This window comes from Exophiala aquamarina (assembly GCF_000709125.1).
Source record: "Exophiala aquamarina CBS 119918 chromosome Unknown aczIA-supercont1.3, whole genome shotgun sequence".
Taxonomy (NCBI): domain Eukaryota; kingdom Fungi; phylum Ascomycota; class Eurotiomycetes; order Chaetothyriales; family Herpotrichiellaceae; genus Exophiala; species Exophiala aquamarina.
This window is the reverse complement of record NW_013550585.1, coordinates 3,051,799-3,070,113: the sequence shown is the minus strand read 5'-3', so window position 1 is coordinate 3,070,113 and position 18,315 is coordinate 3,051,799. Positions and strand designations below refer to the sequence as shown.

General features: G+C 51.0%; 4 protein-coding genes across 4 annotated transcripts; 1 reads left to right on the top strand and 3 right to left on the bottom strand.

Moving 5' to 3' along the window:
* Nucleotides 1–709: 709 nt before the first annotated feature.
* A1O9_04677 (uncharacterized protein) lies at nt 710–1,345 on the bottom strand (the record flags this gene model as incomplete). The annotated part of the gene is made up of 2 exons (XM_013406965.1): nt 710–1,065; nt 1,204–1,345. The coding sequence occupies 2 exons, from the start codon at nt 1,343–1,345 to the stop codon at nt 710–712; spliced, it is 498 nt and encodes a 165-aa protein (XP_013262419.1).
* Nucleotides 1,346–6,859: 5,514 nt separating this feature from the next.
* A1O9_04676 (uncharacterized protein) lies at nt 6,860–8,107 on the bottom strand (the record flags this gene model as incomplete). The annotated part of the gene is made up of 1 exon (XM_013406964.1): nt 6,860–8,107. One exon carries the CDS (start codon nt 8,105–8,107, stop codon nt 6,860–6,862), a length of 1,248 nt encoding a protein of 415 aa, XP_013262418.1.
* A 6,043-nt stretch (nt 8,108–14,150) lies between these two features.
* On the bottom strand, nt 14,151–15,212 carry A1O9_04675 (eukaryotic translation initiation factor 3 subunit G; the record flags this gene model as incomplete). The annotated part of the gene is made up of 2 exons (XM_013406963.1): nt 14,151–14,375; nt 14,508–15,212. The coding sequence occupies 2 exons, from the start codon at nt 15,210–15,212 to the stop codon at nt 14,151–14,153; spliced, it is 930 nt and encodes a 309-aa protein (XP_013262417.1).
* Nucleotides 15,213–16,627: 1,415 nt separating this feature from the next.
* On the top strand, nt 16,628–18,024 carry A1O9_04674 (uncharacterized protein; the record flags this gene model as incomplete). The annotated part of the gene is made up of 2 exons (XM_013406962.1): nt 16,628–16,741; nt 16,807–18,024. 2 exons carry the CDS (start codon nt 16,628–16,630, stop codon nt 18,022–18,024), a joined length of 1,332 nt encoding a protein of 443 aa, XP_013262416.1.
* Nucleotides 18,025–18,315: the final 291 nt, after the last annotated feature.

Below are 18,315 nucleotides of genomic sequence, written 5' to 3'. Positions count from 1 at the left end.
TGTCCGGATTGGATGAAGATACGAGTCCGTCCCTTGGGCCTCCGGGCTGGGCATTCTGATGCAGATAGAATGAGGTATCCGGGCGGTTGGGGACTGTTCTGGGAAAGAGATAGCGAGGGTGCGATACTGGGAGCGGAAGAGGTGGAGTTCTCATGGGATCCAAGAGCTGGTTCGAAGGTTGCGCAATTCGTCACACGTACACAGTTATGCGATTGCTCGGTCTCTACTCCTCTCAAGGGGTTTCATGACAGAGTAACTCGACGGGGCTTATTCTTGAGGCGCGGAGCCACACTTTTTTGGGTCTGTAGCTTAAATGCAAAGCGGCGACTCGTGTGTCGCAGATGTCCTATCAAAGGGACCAGACTCGGACAACCATGGTCTCAAGATGAGGCAAGAGGTGGAAACCGAAAATACTTGAGAGGAATGGGCTGGTTCAAGTGATGATATACCAATCATAGAGTCAAGCACTTAGATCTCCATGACCTCGAAATGAGCATGGTTGGTCATTGACGAGCAACGATTGAAAACTCCTGATGAACTATTAATATGCCTATCCAGATATGCGTAAGAGCATCTTCATGTTGAGAAATAATAGTTGGAGAGACACAAATCTAATATTCATTTTCTCTCTCTTTCTTCCCATGTCTCATCTAAATGGTCCGTGAAGAGAAACAGAGAAACCGCCTCTCTGAACAGAGGTCAAATCTCATCAAGTCTTCCCAGCAGGGACAGGCACTTTGACCCTGTGCGTCTCCTTCTGTTTGACCGTCGCACCACTCTTGGACTCCTGGACGTAGAGAACAATATAGACAATGACATCGGAGACCAGTGCAATCGCCGTGCCGCACGCCGTGCTCCAGACATTGATACTAACGCCGCCGTAAGGACATCGAGGGAAGCCCAGAACCCACTCGACATACCACGGGAACCATCCGCGCGGGTATGTGAAAACAGGGGTCTTTGCGTGCCACCATTGAAGGGCAAATCTCAGTCCGGTTGTGGACAGCCACCGTACGATGCCGGCTTTGGTGTCGAAGGAGCCTCTTGTTGATGAGACGTTCGCAGCTGTAGCCCACCAAGTCAGCCCTTTGCCGGCGACCGAAGAAAAGAAGAAGAAACAGCGCGGAATGCAAATGTGCGGTGAGAAGAAGACGACGAGGTCCCTCCCAGTAGCACGCAAGACTCGTTCGCGGTTCCACATACCTTTCCTATCATGCGCTTCCAGCGCCTTATCATGCTCGCGGCGAATCTTAGCCCACCGGGCAAAGTCGTCCTGGGCACTGATGGCATTCATCTCGCGCTTGAGGCGCACGACCTCCCGACGCAGTTGGACCTGCTCTTGCATGTCCCTTGACGACGATGCGAACGGGAGGCGGCACCAGATCTGCCATAGCTGTAAATTGTAAGTCAGAAACGTTTTAGTGTAGGCTATATGGGATTTCCAAGTGGATGTATTTCTCGATTGAAGGAGCGAAAGGGGACGAGGGGGTGATATGTGTGTGCTCTAGCCATACCAGATCGTTGATGGGTTTGGAGCCGATGGTCAGGACGAGATGGCAAAAGAGCTGGATGAGGAAGACGCCGACAAGTAGGGAGACCATCGTCGCTTGCCTGTGTGTCACTGATGATGATGATGATGATGGGTATTCATCCGTTATTGGGTCAGCTTCGGCGCATGTGGTCAGACGGTACAAAGTGGTGAGCGGGCTCAAGCAACGCCCTGCGTTTGGAACTTTGTCAACCCCTCCGAACGAGTTGTGCGGTGATGCCACTTTTCCCGTTTGCGAGTCAAGAATGACGTCGTCTTGTACCCCCATGACTCAGAGAGGCACCCCTTATGATTAAGCCCCTTTATGTGTCTCCAACGTAACGTCTTTGACAACTAATCGAATCTTTGGATCTCCAGGATTTCCTGCAGGTAGGATCTATACCAGAAATAATTAGCGGTTTACCGGCTATTGACTCTCCTAGTCGTAAACCGCCAAGCGATATAGTTGAAGCATTTTCTACATGACTCGAGAATCGAGATTTTTGGAGCAGGCTGCCAACAAACCGAACACTGTGTTGGTTCGATGAATCAGAGCGCGACTGGATTTCCAGCTGGAGAATATCTCTTCACCAGAGTGAATGTAAGCCTATCCCGACCCCTCGGTGCTCGACAGGGATCTATCTGGACGACAGAAATTTCACAGCCGTCATACATGCTAACTTCACACCCACCCACCGCAATAGATCGGAGCACGTAGCCCGCAAGAGAATTACTTGAATATTGAAATGGAATATATGGGAGAGTCTTGAAACTAACACCTTGGGCCACTGCATGGCAACAGAGAGGGTAGAGACCCACCTATGCCGCAAAACATGCACTCATGCGAGCAAGTCAGGTCAGGTCAAGCTGAGCATCAGGGTTTCCCCTAAGGATACATTGAATATCTATTATTCACGCTAAGAACCTATCAGGATCAAAAAATATCAAGTAAAGGTCGTCCTCTCATTGGTTCCCTTGCTTGGAGAGATATGAGTCCAGTTCGGCATGTGCTGCTCATAGCAGAAGCCTCTAAGGCAGGGGTTTCAAGCTGGCAGAACACAAAGTCTGGTACTGTTATAACACGATGTTGAATTTTTTTTTTTTGGAAAAGGGATCTGTCCTTGATACTTTTCTTGGTCTAGCATCGGGGCAAACCCGGAAGAGAGTGTCATTCCCACAGAGTGATGGGCTGATAGCCATGACCATATCGACCCAATGAACAGCATTACCTGGTGTCTGGCATACTGAAGCTAGTGAAGGTATATGTGGGTACGCGGCCTTCATACCTCGAACGGATGGCGGCAGCGTGCCGTTCTGGCCTTTTAACAGATCCGCTTTGTCTACTAGTTAGCTAGATCTCCTCTTCCTTCGCCCTTGGGGGGTATCGGTCGGACATCGCCCATCGCCCTGCCGACGGAGCAAGTCTTAGTCAACCGAGTTTGATCACGATCACAATCAAACAAATTGCACTGGGACCGGGGTCCGTCGGCGGTGTGCGAACCGACTTACACATCTGGAAACAATATACCTTGTGGGTCACGCACTTGTCTTCATTATTGACACGATTAGGGATCAATGCCCTCAAGCGACCAGGGAGATGGTTTCGTTGATTGTGGATGCCGGGAAGCACTACTAGCTGCATTCAATGTCCAAGGCCTGAGTATGTTGGGCGAACTGACATCCAAAGTCGGTAGAATGATTTATCGAGAAAAACAGCACAGAACTCTTGAAGAGCTCTTCTCTGGTAAAGGACCGATATATGCGCCGCTGGGAAACATCTTGAGTACCGTCGTGGTCATCTACCATCTTCGAGATCTCTCGCCATTCACCTATGGGGCCAACCTTCCGAGAATGACAAATGAATAGATCTAAGGTCGCCCATATAGGTCAGGGAGATGTAGATCTTGTCTTCAGAGCTGTCATCCGATCTTTAAAGATACAGAGATGTCGGATGTATCATGATCAGCGCACTGTCACTCTTGGGCCTCAATAGTAGAAACCAAGGACGACCAGCCAATTCAGGCAATGGGTCATGCAAAGCTGTCCCAAGACTGTCAACTTACTGTTACTTCATGTAGGATGTGGCTTCATGATTGCTTCCCTATATGGTTGCCACGAAGCCTGTCTCTTCACAGGAAAGCCTGTGCGTCCGCGCGTCTCCAAGCGACGTTCCATCCGATCTTTTGCCAGTTTTGACTCATACTGAAGCTGACAAGAGATGTCAAAGTCCCAAAATATGGATTGATGGCACAGTGCTTCCGAGTCTCTAGGCGGTATTTCAGGTGAACGTGCTTGGATAAATCGACAAGTTCGGTACCGAGTACCTGGGTCGTGCCATCTAGGTTTGCTGACTCAGAGAGGTCCCCGCTTTGCGATCGATCGATTCTCAAGTTGTACGGAATGATGCGCGGGGAGACTGATTGACCGCTGGTCAGCAGATCCGAAATTCAAACTGTGTTCGTGCTTGACGCTCAAATCTCGTGGAGTCGCGGGCGCGCTTCCGCTAAAGGATGACGGACTTCGTATCCGGGTGCAGCAGACCAGCTCTTTGGTGGCTGGACGTACAAGTAGTTGGTACACGATACCTCCAAGGACTAGGTTTAGAATTAACAGGTGGCAGGCGGATCCGAAAGCTGGAAACGAAACAAACAGCAAAACGCAATACATCGGGCTGTTTATTAGGGTTTGACGGCTGACAACGCTAAAAACGGCGTTGAGCAAGCCCAGTAAATCCTCGGTAGGCCCTTTTTGACCCAATGCACGGTCGAATAGGCACCAAAGCCGAGTTCTGAAGCTGGCCTGGGCGTGCGGGAAAGTATCTCTGCCGTCATCCACGCGAGACTGTAGCTCTGAGTCGGGGCATTGCGCCAGCAACTGCCAATTTTGACGACAGTCTGCATTCGAGGTTTATTGAATTTCTTCTCTCGCTGTTGATAAACCGATCATTTTAGCCCTGTGTTTGGGCGGGAAAGAGACCGTATCTCCAGGGCATATTGTGGTTTCATATGTCTCAATCTTGGGTGAGGATGCCTTCTCAAAACGATGAAAATCGCGCGCCTGGACTGTCTTCAGGGAGCCCTTCTTTTGGGCCTAGCACCGAGTAGCCATACCTGTAACCCGATGTTCTCCTGCACAGGCCACCCCTCCCTCGCTCACGAAAGAGTTTGGCAGTAGGAGTGGACTGGCACCGAAGATCCTTGCAGCCGAGCGTCTTTTGCAACGTCGTCCACACGCATTCAACGTGATGCATTCTGCTCTATGGCGTGCAATGCTCGTATAGACCGCCTTAGCGAGTTCTCCCCTTGACGACTGAACACCGTCCATCGTGAGGTCACCTGTTCAAAGCAAGAAACAGTCGCACTAGTCAACGCCACAGGTGGAGGAGACGCAACCGAGAACAGTAGGTGTGAGTAGGATTTCTCTCTTTCTCCTCCGGTGCGTGCAGAGCTGTAAGTGAGCTTTCGCTTTCCAACGTACTTTTCGTCCCAGGGTCTGGTAGGCAGGCAGGCAGGTCGGTCACGCTACCTGGCCGATTGTGAAAGTATTCACCAAGTAGCGGATACGTTTTCCAGTCCTAAGTTGTGCCAATAGAGGACGCCTCGATCATACCTTGATCTGAACTCGTATCCCTGTCCCATTTGATTGACAGGACCTTCGTCCGGGGCAGATGTCGAAGATGCCACCCGACACGACCAAAATGCCGCCAGCCATGCAGAAGCTGTGATGGACCAGCCACGAGGCGAGTTGTATTTCCGAAAGGGCTTTTACCATGACATTGCCAGGAGGGGCACATCCTTCGGCCACAGGTGACCTAGGATCCGGACGCGTCAGCGCTAAAATGGAAAGATCGATCGAGAAGTGTAAAGAGTTTTGGCGTCACAGGTCAATTGGGCAGGCGAAGTGCCTTGAACGGACATCCCGTTGCTCATACGAGGCACCTGAGAGAGCCTACAATCCCTCCACCCGTGACAGTGACCAACGAAATCGGCTCGGCCCTTGACGGTTGCGAGGTGCGCACCTATTGACTCAAGAACTACTCCATACATAGTAAGACCACCATTCGGTGGTCTAACCTGCTGCAGTTTTTCTCAAGTTGCCCGTTTTGAGATCGGGAGCCTATCGACGACCTGCGCCGTGCCGTCGATATCCAAGTCTCATGCTGCATCCTAGGCGCACCCGACGATGGCTTTCCTAACTTTGACCTTCAGGGAAGGTCGCGCTCCGGATCTCTCGCAACCTACAAGGTCTGATTTTGGGGAAAGGAGCCTACCTAACAAGTATTTTTAACCTGTAGCGTGCTGGTTTGTCCTTGTTTACAAGAAGAGACAGATGCCTTGTCTTCCTGAGTGTGCAATCGTCAATTTCTGTGGCCATCAGTCAATAGAAGAAGGCCAGACTCTTTCAGCTGGAAAATCAGGGTTGCACATTGGCAATATGCATGCCTACCATGCTACGGGTTCTCTTATTCTCCCCATATTCTGGTAGAAGCGATTGCACAGGAGCATGGTTGTATAAGGCTTGAGTAACGTGGAACATCAAACCTTAACACGTACGTCAGGGAGAGTCCAGCATATTCCTTCAGGTGCATTCCGCGAATCTCAGTCATTCCCTACTCGAAACTTGTGCACCTTACAACTGCAGAGACCGGAGGGTGGTGAGACCTCTTGTCGATCTGATACGAATCGTGCCCATCCGCACATCTACGATAGACCCATCAAGACGCTCACTTCCAATCCTGGCCGTCATTTATGTAGTGTCGATGCGAGAAGTATCGTCCGGGTGCATAGTGTCATCACTTCATGTCATGCAGTGCGGGCTGGGCCATAAGCGGTTACTCCTTCGAAGATGAATTCGTCCCTTGTGTAAAACTCACCATGCTAGTGCTAGCCCCTACGTGTACGTGCCTTGCCCATGTCCCCTGTATTTCTCCCACACCATGCCTTAATGCCAGGTCATGAAATTGCCATGTTCGCTGAATGTCCCTAGTTACTCCGTACCTATCGAACCCCAGATGCTTTCCATCCTCTGAGCCATTGGTTGTTTTCCATGCACCTATATGCGCTGCCAGGTAATTTCAAAACGAATGAACTCTGTGGTTTGTCACCCCACAAAAGGATTTTCTGCGCCGTGCACCTTCTCAATGGACTTGGGGTATCTCTAGAGGGTAATGAACGATCGTCACTATCGTCGCCGGAACCTGTGGTGTTCCCCTCAAAGTAAAGCAGAACAAAATATCTTCCAAGAAAATCGTGAAATATGCCTCAAAGTGTTGGTCACCTCTCTGATTCTGATGTTTCCAAGTTCATGTCGATGACCGTTTGCGGCTGTTGGTCAGGAAGGTGCACAGAGTAGCTTCGACCAGGGTGTGGCTGACAGGTCTGCAAGAGTAGAAATACTGTCAGTAAATGGAGCATTATGATGGAATCGCAATTGATCCTCCTCATCCTCATCCTCGTACGGGCGCTTGCGGCTCTCCGTGTGATGATCGAGATTGAATAAGGCTTCGTCACTTGCTTCCGAAAGTGGCGTCATTACAGATTGCTCGGTGGAAAAGGTGCAGGACGACTTGACGGTCTGAGAATCGGAGAGACTCAGCTCCGCCTCTGTTGGCGTGCCTGCCAATGTGTTGGCCGGTGAAAACTCAGTCTTCATGGCCTGTCGATATGATGCACCATAAGAACCGCTCTGCCGTTGGGTCGATTGCCAATCCATGCTAGAATGCCCTCCTCCGTAAGGAGGCAAGGCTAGTCCTCCGGGTGCTCCATCTCCTCCCGGGCCACTTCCTCGGCCAGGATCCATATTTGACTCGCTGTCTCGTCGCCCATTATCCTTGTAGTGGCCTGGAGAGCGACCCCGCACCACCATTGGGTCCGACTCTTTAGTTGCGATCACAACCCAAGACTCGTCCCCGCGGGCTCTTGCCACACTTGCGGAAAGCTCAACAACCACCAGGAAATATTGCTGCTGTGCGCGGCGCTTCCCATTGTTAGCGGTCGCCTTCTGAAACTGGATTCTCTCAAAGGTGTGGTTCGTTGGAACGCTGTTGGCGGCGCCATTATCGTATCCAATGTAGGCGCTCATGATCGCAGAGGGAATGTGCTGTCCTCCTTGGTACAAGGAGCTGGAGCCATGATAGACGCCGTTGCTACCGGCATTTGAATGAGGCATTGGAGATATCTGGTGCCTTCCAGGCACAGATTCCGTAGCCTTATCGCGCTTGGGAGTATGTTGCACAAGGCCGCGAGTTTCACTCTCTCCGTTAGAAGCTGACGCGGTCTTGGCTGAAATTGAGACCGCAAATTGATGGATCATTTCGCGTTGTCCATTTCTGTTCAAGTAGTACGGCCCTTCGGCCAATGGGCTCTTGAAACTAAACGAGCAAGCCACTGCGAAATAATTGCGGCGGTAGCAAGTCCACTTGTGTTCTACTTGGAAAAAACCCTTTTGGATGGTCGCTGAGATTTCTGGCATCAATTGCTGATTATGAGCATTCATGACTGGGTAAATGACATGTGTGTCGCCAAATAGTGGACCCTCCTGCGAGGCCCTGGGTGTGTTCTCATGGAATGACGACGACATCTGCCCTGGAAATGCGTGTTCAGACACAGGATACGGATGACCTATGCCGTTTCGGTGGAATGTGGCAGGTGTATACCGGGTTGAATGTTGCTGAAATATGCCTGGGCTGATCGACTGCGCTGGTTGATATTGTGACAATCTCTCCACCATCGGTCTGCCGGGGACAAGTGGTCCAATGCCACTAGCCGTGGTGTAGTGAGTAGTTAGGGGAGGCGACAAAGGTTGACTATGCAGCAAATCTTAGCATCCATTCAGAGGAAGGTATCAATAAATCATCAAGGAAAGAAAACATACTATCGAGGACGTTCCATGCCAGTTATCGATGATCCAGTCCACGGGGTTGCGCTCGAAAAATGGTCCACCGAGGCTACATGGCTGGGGAACGGCTTTGGAAGTACCGCATACACGCTGGAGGAAGATGTCGGCAGACCACTTGCAATTCCTGAGCCGCTAGTAGAATCAGGTGGACTCAAAAGCAGCTGAGAGTTTGAGTGATACCTGTGGTCCTCATTTCATAGGTTAGCGATCAGAGAATTTGCTGAAGCAATAGTGTAGGGGTGATATGTGAAACCGTGCAAGTGCAACTCTAGGATCATGTAGAGAGCAGATCAAGCTGCTTGTGGAGAAACAGTCCAAAGCGCGGTGCTTTCCACAGTTTTACAAGATCTCAAGAGAGGGGCAAAGCTGATGCCCAACTTCAAGGTCGCGCCATCTTGTACCAGCTGGACACCCGGCGTTAAAACCTTATTGGGTGTATTCGAAGGCTGAGTAGACCAAAGGAGGGAAAGGGTAGTTGGATACTTACGATGGTGTCTCATTCAATAGTGAACTACCAGCAAATTCAATGGCGCTGTTTGCTGGCACCGCTACATTTGTTCCTGCTTGATCATTCGTCAAACCGCCATTCGGTCTACGACTCGAGAATGGATAGTCATTGGCAGAGTACTGATGATTTGAATACGGACGCTCCTGACCGAGATATTTGGATTCTGATGGAATCGGAAACTCGAATGGGGTAGAATGCTGAAGCAATGCTGCACGTAGAGCTGTTAGCCAGTAACAATAGAAACAGATTCAGATTCAAAGTGAGGATTTGATAAAAGAGAGAGAGGCCTGGCACAAGATCGTGCATTTCGGCTGGGCAGAGGGGGGGTACCCCGTGAGCAATTGCCATTTGAACACCAATTCGGAAGGCAGGTGTCACAGGCGGGGATCCTGGTCCAGGTAATGTACGCGGCAAGCGCGGCGCAGAACAGATGCACAATGGCCGTAAGATTGGCAGCTCATCCGCATACAGCATATTAGTGTTAACTTGTAGAGCCAATGTGCGGTGTACCAAGCTCAAAATTGAGAATGGATGCGGAACAAGGAATCATAGAGGATCGTGCAAAGAATGCTGCTCAACAGAATACATACTAGGATCCATGCTGTGAGTCGCCATTACTCTGAACTGATCATTGACAAGGCTGAATCAGCACAGGGAGATTTAGACTTTCTTCAAGCCGAACAATCCTCGGTCCGTCCCCAAAGGCTTGTAGCTCTGCAGAATGGCACTCGTGGATCGAGGGATTCCGGGTCTTCGGCTAGCCAAAAGACAGTTAGAATGTGATTGGGAGCCGCTGCCCAAGCAGCAAGCCTTAGCTTTGCGTGGCTGGGGTTCTGCAAAATCCAATACCGGACTACCAATCGCAAGCCTAGTCAGGGCAAAGTTGCTTCTCCACCAAGCCACCAGGGTGAAGGAGCTCTGTTGAAGATTAGCATAGGTCGATTTCACAGGTGATGTGATCGCAGGTGATGTGATCGCAGGTGATGTCTCATGCAGTGGGCTCCCAAGGTAGATCAACAGAGCAGCTTTAACAGTGACTTTCTCACTGACCTAGCGAGATTTTTATCGACGATGGAATTGTGATCTATGCACCACCTTTGGTCAGTGAGGGTTTCATGGAGAAGCACACTCCGCCTCACCATCGACCACGGTGCAAGGGCTAGCAGAAATGTACGCTGCGGCTTTATCCACCTTCACCACTTCTTGTCGTCACGTACCTCAATCTCGATCTCGCGATACCGCCTTTTCCACTTCGCATCGAGTTTCCGAGCCTTGCTATCTAGGATGTAGTCCGGTAGGCGGCTCCTTCTGTACGAACTTTGGATGCTTGAAGTCAAACTCCACAGCGCCCAAGAAGGACTTGATAGATATGAATAGCTGAGTGGCTGTCTGGATTGGAGAATCTTGACAGGAGGTCACCAGAAAGAGTCTCATGAGAAGAAAGCAAGGAGTGGGAAAGCAAATCAACCAGAAAGAGGTTTTTCTGCACTTTGGAGGCAATAACGGGATCAAGGCTGGCAAGAAGGGCATTCAAATGAGCATGAGAGCGGTGGTCAAAAGACAGCAGCAGGGGTCCCACACCTGTGTTGGTCGTTTCCTGGCCCCGTTGATTAGGCTGGAATTGCAACTCGGAACGTCTTGAGCGAATGTAGAAATGACTAGCTCAGCCATCACCATGGTTTCGAGATCTGGCATTTGGCTGGCACTATTCGGTGAGGGCGTGGGAATAAGCAGACGTTGTTGTCAAGGACCATTTGATGGAAGGCTGCATATAAGAAGCCAATGAATATCCGAGACCTCATTTTCTTAGCTTTGGACCGCCCAACTGTGCTGCAGGCGGCCTTCTTCAGCAGCCCTGGTATCAGGCTAAAAATTGCCACAATAATGGCTTGGCCATCGTATCATTGCGCTCGCCGTGCTGGTATGGGACTTTTGGAGGATGCACATCTTTTGGGGCGACGCAGGAACAAAGAGATCATTCAAGCACAGACCTCCCAAAAGCCTGTTTCAGCTGGCCTCCATAACTTACTGACCAGAGAGTGATGGAGATGGCCTCCAGGGAGATTTGAACGTTGCGCACGGGGCTTAGAGGAAGTGAGTTCACACCTGGGGCACAGAAGAACGGTTGTGACATCGGACCCACCTTCAAAGACGGGCTTTGTTTGCACTGTTCTGAATAGATAGCCTCATCCATCACGGTAGTCCGCCTCCGGTAATGGCAGAATGGAGGCGTAGAGCCTGAGTCAAGCGGCCGACTGCACCTCAACGTCGAAATCTGAAGCCACGGAATACTTCTCGAACAATTTTCATGTCTGAGCCCAAATAGAAATCAAGGCCACAACCCATGTGCTCGAGTCCTGATCGGCAGCCGCCTTGGAAACAAACGATGGGAAGCGTCATCCAGTCCAGAGACATATTGGCTAGAAATCGAAGTCGGTGAACAGGGGCAATTTAAACCGGTAGCGACCAGGTAGAAGAGGAACATTCCGATTGGCGGGTCCCAAAGCTAGGTATGGATAGCCGAAGACATGCCAGGGGCTGTGGGCATGAAGGCATACAAGCCGCACAACACTCCTTTGTTGTCAATAGACTTTTGGGCAAAGCGATGCTGCGTCTCTCGCTGGGAGGCCTCGATGGGGCATGGCACATCGACTCGATGAAGATCAATACCGGCTCTGATGACAGGCTAGACCTGGCCGTGTACAAAGCATCTCTGATTTGGAAATCCCAAAAGAGTAGGCTAGACGACAGCCAAGGAGGGGGAGCGGCTGGAATTGATTGGTCCATTCAGAATGGGCCTACGGGCCGAAGCCTGGTTGCCACTTGCATGCAAGTATGTTGTGCACATACGCGGAAAATAGCGGCATGATGGTTTCTAAATGTGCCAATCCATTGGTTGCTTCCAAATGGTGAAGGACTGCCGAAAAAGGAGCAAGTTGGCGCGAATGGGATGTGGTAGAGGGTGCTGGAGAACAGAAAATGAGTGGACAGTTCGTGGGCTGGCTGCCTGATGATGGCTGGTGGTGATGGTGGTGATGAGACTGAGATTGACGATCAGGAGGTGAGATGAGGCTGGATTTGGAACGGGTGAGACTGCCACTGGTTTGGCAGGAGCAGATGGACTCAAGCTTGGAAGTTGCAAAGGGAAAGAGCGACGGGCAAAGGTGGGCTTGCGACGCAGATTGTGTGGAGGAAGGTGTGAGTGTCAGCACACTGCGGTATACATACCACTATTTCGGGTAAGTACCCTTATGTACCAAGGACTACCACTCGACTGCTCTTTCCGCCTGTCAACCGCCCCGGAATCGGTACCGAGTACATCTTCCATCTGCCCTGGTATCTACATAATCCCCGCCTTTCATCAACACGACAACCATTCATTCTGGAAATTGAAGGAGCTACAGCTTCAATCACCGTCTCGGTTCCATCCACATTCTCAGCTGTTTACTCTTTGCTCAGTCAGACGGTCAGTCAGTCATTCCTGCCCCACCTCCATTATTTTCAACTCCTCGAACGTGGCGTGAAGCACTTTCTTGGTCAGATCCTGTTCACCGGGATCATCGGCTGGTCCAGGGTGACAAAGGAAACCACAGTCTTGTTGCCCGCCGGCAGTAGAGGATCCGCTTGTTCTGCTAATTGCTCATCTTGCCCAGCTCCAGTCACAGTTTCCGGCCGGTCAGGCTTGCCCACAGCGGCGCCCCATCATCATTTCTTGTGGCTGCCAGGGTCGGTGTCCACACACGATATACATGGCTGCTTGCACAATGCAGGGCGATTGAGATGATGGCCCGATCCATGCTTACACTGAGGCTCACCGCAACTGTGTTTGCGAGAACAATCATCCATGTTGGGCGCTTCTCCCGGCATCGACTTCCACTCCCAATTTACTCAGGCGCCTACCCACTTCTTAACGCTCTACTGATTTGACAAATCCCGAGACTTTGACAGGTTGCACCGCAACTGCCTGTTTCGCAGCTTGGGCCAACAGTTCGTCTTACGTCTGATGTTGGTCCGACTATTGCGGTGGCTCTCTGTGGCCCAGGAAAGGCCACCAGAACATGATGCCGGCCCAGCCTCCCATTGCTCGATCACGTTGTCCCAAGAACCCCAGAATCCACTTCTTCCTGATTTGGAACCTCTCCGGGGGTCCGCACTGGCTCTCTTTTGCATTTTGTCTCGCTTTGTGATCTCTGAACCAAAGGCGGGCACATTATGGTAAGCAGGGCCAAGCTGGCCACGCAATGCTCTCCGTGTTGTCTCAACCGCACGTCCGGGGTTGCACAGGTGCAGGCCCAAGGCAGGCCGTGGATATCGCGCAATGCTTGATCTCCAGTCCGCGAATATATCGAATATGCCGTCCAATGCCTTTCGAGTATTAGCATTCCTGGATTACTTTGCCCCATCGAGCGGTTTTGATCTGGCCCAATGTCAAAGATAATCCTGGCACCTCCCTCCCATATGCCATGTTTCTTCGTTCCCAGCTTTCTTGACCTTACTACTGCAATATGTTCGCAGACCCCGAAGAAACCTCATCGACCTCCGTGCGATGTCAATGACGTGTTTTCATCAGGGCTTTCGTGGCGGGCCACCTGGCTGCAGGCAGAGATATTCGTGGTCCAGTCTACGAGGATCATGTTCGTATGAAGCTCAGGCTGTGAGAGTCATTCGAGCCACTGAGACGCCATGGACAATACTGCTTCCTGTTCGAAGCGGTCAGTCGGATTTGCCCTTCCCTCGTTCTCTCACGATCTTCCAGAACTGATGAACCTTGGGCTACTACGATCTATGTGCCGCGAATCTAGCAGCGTCGCTCAACCCGTGATAGCATATCACACAGTATCGAGTCTCATGTAGGGGCATTTATTGAGCGGCAGGGGATTGAGCCAGCCAAAAGAGCATCTGGACCTTAAATAACCCGAGAACAATAGTTACAATTGCATTGTTTCCACCCCGTTGCAGTGAGGAGGAAACAGTATGGTCTTATTTGCTTCCAAAGGCTCTTGGATGATGCTGAGCCGGCGCTGAGTCTCTCCCAGAATCCGTCAAGATATGTCTCTCGTGTATGAACGCAAGAAAGTGTACTTCTCCTGAGTAATAAGAGAATTCCATCTCCAGATGGTACAGTCTGTACCACCGGGCCATGCTAGAAGGAGCAATCAGTGGAGGGGTTCATCATGTCACGTGCGTCGTCGTCTGTTCATACGTCGTCTGCCTCACTCAGGTGGTCCTCTTTGCGAATTCCACCCTGAGAATCAGGTGCCTGTAGCCCCAACCATCCATCTTCTCACATGCCCTTGCGGCGTCCGACCGATCAACGAAAGAGATAAAAGCAAAACCCTTGGCACGGCCCGTGTCTCTATCCTTAGCCAGGAACACTCTCGTGACACGGCCAAACCGTTCGAAAAGATCGCGCAGTTCCTGTTCTTCTGCCATCTCGGACACCTGTAACAGAAAGAAGAAAAACAGGTCAGCATTCTACAGGGCCCCAAAATAGAATATAACGGCGGGACAACCAGTGGACAGAGAAGGAAAACTAAAGCAGGGAAAGAAACAAGAAAACAGAAGGGGACTCACATTCGTGACACGCAGCGTAGCAAGGTCATCCCTCTCGTATTTTCCACCCATACGTTCACCAGCCGCCTGCGCGCCGCCTTTTCGGAGATGGGGCGGGACGTAACTGCTGCCGCCGACGCCGAGGCCACCAGCAGCCTTGCCACCGTCCTCGTCCTCGGCCATGGGATCGTTGACGGGGGTGGTGCCGTCGTCAGCGGGGGCCATGGTATCCTTGAAGGGACATCTGGCGGTGAAATGCTCGCCCTGGCAAATACGGCACTTGACCTTCTTGTCGCGCAGCTGCTCCTTCAGACTCTTTTCCTCTGCCTTGCCGCCGCCGGCCTTGGCCTCGTCGGCCTGCACGTTCTTCCAGTCTCTGCTGGGTCGGAAGACGATGTTCTCTCCAACGGTGGTGGTGTCTGGCTGCGGCCCTTTCGATTTGCCCTTCTCGAGCCCGAATTTCGCCCAGTTTCGTCGCTCCGCCACCACCGGGTTCACTTTTTCCTTGTGCACTGTCGTCCGGGTTTTGCGGGTGGTTTTCACTTTGCGACCTTGGTCGTCGATTCGGTACGAGATCGTCGTCTTGGTGCCATCTTTGTTGACTGTCGTGACGGGTGCAGGTAGAGAGGAGGAGTCGAATTGTTCGGAGTCTGAGACATCATCGGCCCAGTCGGGGCGGCTGTTCGTCGAGATGTTGGTTAGCACGCTTCTTGGTGAAACTGACATCGGCAGAGAACGTTGCTCTTTAAAGGGTTGAAGAGAATGAGGGCTTACGTTGCAGTTTTAGACATTGTTGTTTGCTGTTACTATCGTATGATTGTTTCAAAGATCGGATCTGGTAGATGGGGTGCGACAGGAATTAGTGGCGACGGCTCACACATTTGAAATCTATACATACACCCAATTAGGTTTAGCCTGTAATTTGCCAAGGAACCTTCTGGCATACAAACTCAACTTCTTCTCACTCCTCGTGCATGCTCATATCAATAGATACCAAGGTAGGAAGGCCATGAACGGAGTTGATTCAAGCACTGGCAGGAGACAGTCATAGTTTGGCTGAGACTAACTGCTGTCGCAGTCTATGATCAGCTTCTATTTACATATCCTGTAAGGCCGAAAGGCAGCTTCCTTCACTCCTATGTCCTTGTTGCCCCTGAGAAGCGACAGAAACTCCTTGCGAGTTTACTCTGAGCTGGAAAGATACATCCCTGAATACATTTCTGCTGCGGACCATACTCTATCACACTCGCATCCTACCATGCCACAACTTCTGCTCAACCATGGCTGAGGAAGCGTTCGTTGAGCGAAAATCTTCGGCGCATACTGTAACTAGACGCCTGCTCCCTTGCGCTGGCCGCCTGCATACACGTCATGCTCAAAGTTGACAACAACTGTTGGCTTGCAGAGCCTGGCAGCTGCCTTCGCCTTCGTGCCAATCCGTTCCAAACCGAGAAAACAAGAAACAAGATCTCTCCTACTCCTCTCTCACGATCTGGGACAACCTTCGCAGAGGGACGCAATGGAAGCCCTGTTCTGCTGTCAATAACATGGTAGCTGTTTAAAGCCTCTCCAGTGAGACGCATGGTTCCGGGCGTATTTTTCCAATCACACACTCGGTCAGCTGGCTTGGCAGCTGAATCTGGGTAAAGGAATCATACTTGGATCTTGAGATATGGTTAGGTCGAGATATCTCGCAATATGGCCATCCCGAGGCTGGTTTTGTCTGGTCGATGGGTCTGGACGCAGCATCCAGTCAATCTGCTGCCAAAGGTAACCGTAGACCATCGCCAATTTATTGGGATAAGGCCGAGATAGGAGAGAGGAACAGGTACGAAATGCGATGATAGGGTGAGTGGTGGAGAGTTGATTAATATCACAAGCAAGGCGAGGTAGGAGCCCAAGATCGAAGGGAAGGTGCGAGGTGAGGCAGTGATTTTGTGTTCTTGCTTGTTATCATTCACATTCGCATTCACTTGACCTTCAATTTGCGTCTCGCTATTTCATTTCACTTGATCTGTCGCAAAGAGAGGTCCTGCCTACAGCCCCAATCTCACGCAGATATTTTCCTTTTCCAATTCTCTCACTCAGCATCCATCGACCTCTGCGATCCTGCGAATCTCGATTAGAGTACTCCAGCAGATATGACCCTCAAACTTGCGTCCAATGCCTCTGACGGGGCACGGGAGCGCTCTATCATAGTTGCAGTTGATATTGGAACAACCTTTTCTGGGGTTGCATGGGCCCAAACTGCTCAAGTAAGTCTCCATCTTGATCACTGTCAGCAGCTATCCTTCCCAGCAAATCACTGAGGTCTCTTCAGCCCAATCAACAGATTACCATCGTGCAATGGCCCAACACTGAGGGCTCCCTTGAGGGGCAAACAAGCGAGAAAGCACCAACTGAGTTGTGCTTCTCCGATGGCACGGTACGATGGGGATTCCAGATTCCGGAAGACGAACAGCGTTATCAGTGGTTCAAGTTAGGCCTGGACCCCGAACATGAGAAGGCGGTCTCATACTTGAGTGTCCACTATCCCGATCCCAAAGCCCTTCCGCCAGCTTATGGGGGTGCCAATAGTCCAGTACTCCTTGCAACTATGTGCCTCCGTTGCCTGCGAGAGCACACTCTCCACGTACTCAAATTGAAACTGGGCGAAGGTGTCGTCAATTCAACCCCATTACGATTCATTATAACAGTTCCAGCAATCTGTGATGATGCTGCCAAAGCCCGCGCCCAGAGATGTGGTGTTGATGCTGGTATGGGTAATGATATTCGGATTATTTTGGAACCTAAGGATGCAGTTGTATTTGCTCTAAGCTCGATGGATCACCACATCCCCTCTCCTGGAGATTCATTTGTGTTGTGCGATGCAGGAGGTGGTATGGTTGATCTGATCTCATACTCCATAGTCGAACTTCAGCCATTGCTCAAAGTTCGAGAGGCAGTCCCGGGTAGCGGCCATGCATGCGGCTCAACCTTCTTGAATTGCATCTTCGGGCGAGTTCTGGAAGAAGACATCTCCGACGCAGAAGGTTACGACGATGACACTATCGACGAAGCTCTCCGGGATTTTGAGACCTCCGTCAAGCGCAAATTCAGAGGGGAAGAAGAGTCCGTTATGATCAGAGTTAGGGGATTGGTCGACAGGCCGGAAAAGGGCATCAAGCGAGGAAGACTGACGGTCAGCAGAGGAAAGATGAAATCCTTGTTCGAGCCCGTCATTTATTCCATCATCACTCTTGCTACCTCTCAACTCAAACAGACAAAGCAAGCAAAGGCCGTTATACTCGTTGGTGGTCTCGGGCAATCTTCATATCTTCGAGCCTATATCATAGAAGTTGTAGGCAACAAGATCGAAGTCATTCAGCCGGTCGAGGGTTGGACTGCCGTCGTCAAGGGTGCGTTGATCAAAGGTCTCAGCGAGACTGTGCCAGACAGCCCCGGTCCCTGTGTGGCTATTCGAGTGTCTCGCAAGTCCTATGGTGTCCGTGGTGATCAGATCTTCAACCCCTTAGTTCATGACAATGCCAAAAAGTAGGTCCCACATTCATCTGCAATTGTCCATATCACTGACATTGGGTCAGATGGCTGGATAATTTCGATGGAAGCTATCGTATTGATTCAATTTTATAGTTTGTCCACAAGGTGAGTAAATGGCCCTCAACCACCAGGAACTAAGTAGGTGTGCGCATGTAGACAACGATAGGGCTGGCTCCTGGACCGGTAGTACTTCTGACACTTCGGCGTATCGGCACATGCCACGGGAATATGTGAGCCACAAACAGAAATCAGGAGTCTTCAACCGCCATCATCAATTCACACTAGATGA